Source organism: Microtus ochrogaster, chromosome 22, assembly GCF_000317375.1.
Source record: "Microtus ochrogaster isolate Prairie Vole_2 chromosome 22, MicOch1.0, whole genome shotgun sequence".
NCBI lineage: Eukaryota > Metazoa > Chordata > Mammalia > Rodentia > Cricetidae > Microtus > Microtus ochrogaster.
The window spans coordinates 2,263,820-2,266,322 of NC_022023.1; the positions used below are offsets into that span (position 1 = coordinate 2,263,820).

At 45.3% G+C, this 2,503-nt stretch overlaps 1 protein-coding gene across 1 annotated transcript in view; it reads right to left on the minus strand.

Annotated features, from left to right (window-relative positions):
• The window catches only part of Gdpd4 (glycerophosphodiester phosphodiesterase domain containing 4), a 42,043-nt gene that overhangs the window by 37,293 nt on the left and 2,247 nt on the right, over window positions 1–2,503 (minus strand). Inside the window, exon 2 of the mRNA XM_013350115.1 lies at window positions 699–802. Coding sequence (XP_013205569.1) covers window positions 699–802 — 104 coding nt within the window. The remainder of the gene's footprint in view (window positions 1–698; window positions 803–2,503) is intronic.

Genomic DNA, 2,503 nt, shown 5'->3' on the forward strand with positions numbered 1-2,503 from the left:
TCTCCTTTACCCTCTGAGCATCCCTCCAGCTTCTCCTTTACCCTCTGAGCATCGCTCCAGCCCTAATTTCTCCTTTTTTTCTACATTTAAGATAACCAACTAGATTTAACTTTTATACAGAGAAAAATAAACTGCATTTCATTAAGGAAAAGAAAGGAGTCTCACGCCTACACATGCCTTCTCCCGTAAACACTAAGTAGGAGGTAAGGCTTACAGCGATGCTACAGGTATCAGGCCAGAAAAGCTGAGATGTCTGAGAGTGGTCAGGGAGTCGCTTAGCCATGAAAGGGAGCTGAGAAGGAACATGTGTCCCTCTGCCCAGAGTTCCAAGGGACCCTAAAGACAAAGGACAGATGCAAAGGCTGCAGGACTGTGGGACATAAACCGTGAGGAACAAGAGTATAGGCATCTGTCATCAAGCAAAGGGACTTCAGAGTAAAGAGAACAGAATCCGTACCTGAGGGCTGGGGTGTCAGAAGCACAGAGGAAGCTGGGAGCACTGTTTGGTCTGCAGTGTGACTGAGCACAGGTGGAAGGGAGGTGTAAGTTTGGGTGCTGAATGTTTGCTCAGTGCCCCAGCTGTGCAAAACCCACGTTTGTCTACCTGCTAAATTACCAGATCTTTCAGCCTGGGAGAACCCAAGTGGCTGTCCAGTGAAGGAGCCCGTATACCAAGAGAAGCACAGAAATGAACTCACCAGTCAAAGCTGTTGTACTCGTTAGAGGTTTCAACCCACACAAACAGGAAAATCACAGACAGGACGAATGCAACTACCAGGCACATATAAAAAAACTGTTCTTTCTGAAAAGACAAAGAAGCCTAACTTAGCACCACTGTCTATGTTACCTCAGTGATTCTTGTGCACAAAGGTCAGGATTGTTCTGGATTGTTACCTTCCCTAGGCCAGAATAATCTGATGCTTAAAAGATTGCGGACATACACAGAAAGGGCATCCTGACAAGCTGAGGAGTCCTAATGGGCACTGGGGCAGCAAACCACTACCAGGAGTGTAGCTGGGTGATGGGCACAGGCGTTGGCTCAGTCTTACACACACTGTAATGACGCCCTCTTCTGGCGGGCAGGTGTGCATGCAGAGCACTCATTCATAAAATAAAAATTATAAAAAATAATAAACATGTTACCAAATAATGTCGCTGCGCTGCTCACCCCTCCCTGAGCTCCCTGTGCTGCGACACCATGGCCATCCAAAGAGCCTTTCAAGCCCACAGGGTTGTCTAGGGTTAGCCTCACCCATCCCCACTGACTCCCACACTAGCTGCTCTGTAACACATCAAATGCCATCCCTACTCCGAAGCCAGGTGCTCAGCACGTCTGCCTGGAACACATTTGCCCCAGCGCAAGGCTGAATCCATCTCTTCATTTGCAGATGGACCAAAGGAGTTTCCACAGGTCTCTAACCACTCCCCCTCCCCAATTTCTAATATACACTTCTACTTTATCTTTAAAGATCTTACTACTATTTGAAAGCACTTTTCCTTTTATTATTTTTTACATAACTTATCCCACTGGAATTTAGCTGCTGAAGGCCAGAGGAAGGCTTCAGCTGTCTTGGCTACTGTGGCATACATATCTGATAAGCTTAATAACTTTCTGCTAAAAAAAAAAATCTGTTTCTTTTAATTGCTTGAAATTTTCAAGGGTTCCTCTCTGTTGATAGGATAAAGCTCATTTTTTTAGCCTAACGTAAAGATATTATAATTTTATCTAAACTTTGTTTTCTAATCCTAGTTATTATTTATTCCTTCAAATGTCCCTAAATTCGGCACTGGAAATCAAACTCTCCTTAAACACAGCATTGCGCTTTTCTATCTTTGGATTTTTTGGTTAATTTCACATACACACACACATACACACTCACATACACATACACACACTCACACACTCATACACGCACACACGCTCACACTCACACATACACACACTCACACACATACACTCACACACATTCATGCACACATACACACACATACACACACACGCACACACGCTCACACTCACACACTCATACACGCTCACATGCTCACACACACACATACACTCACACACATTCACGTACACATACACACACGCTCACACACACATACACACACTCACTCACACACACATACACTCACACATATTCACGCACACATACACACTCGCTCACACACTCACTCACACACACACTCACACACATTCAAGCACACATACACACACGTTTACACTTACACACTCACTCACACTCACTCACACACACGCTCACACACATACACACGCTCACACACACACATGCACACACACTTACACACGCTCACACACACACACATACACACGCTCACACACACACGCACACATACACACACATACACACATGCTCACACATACACACATGCTCACACACACATACACACGCTCACACACACACACGCTCACACACACACACGCATGCACACACACATACACACGCTCACACACACACACACACACACACACACACACACA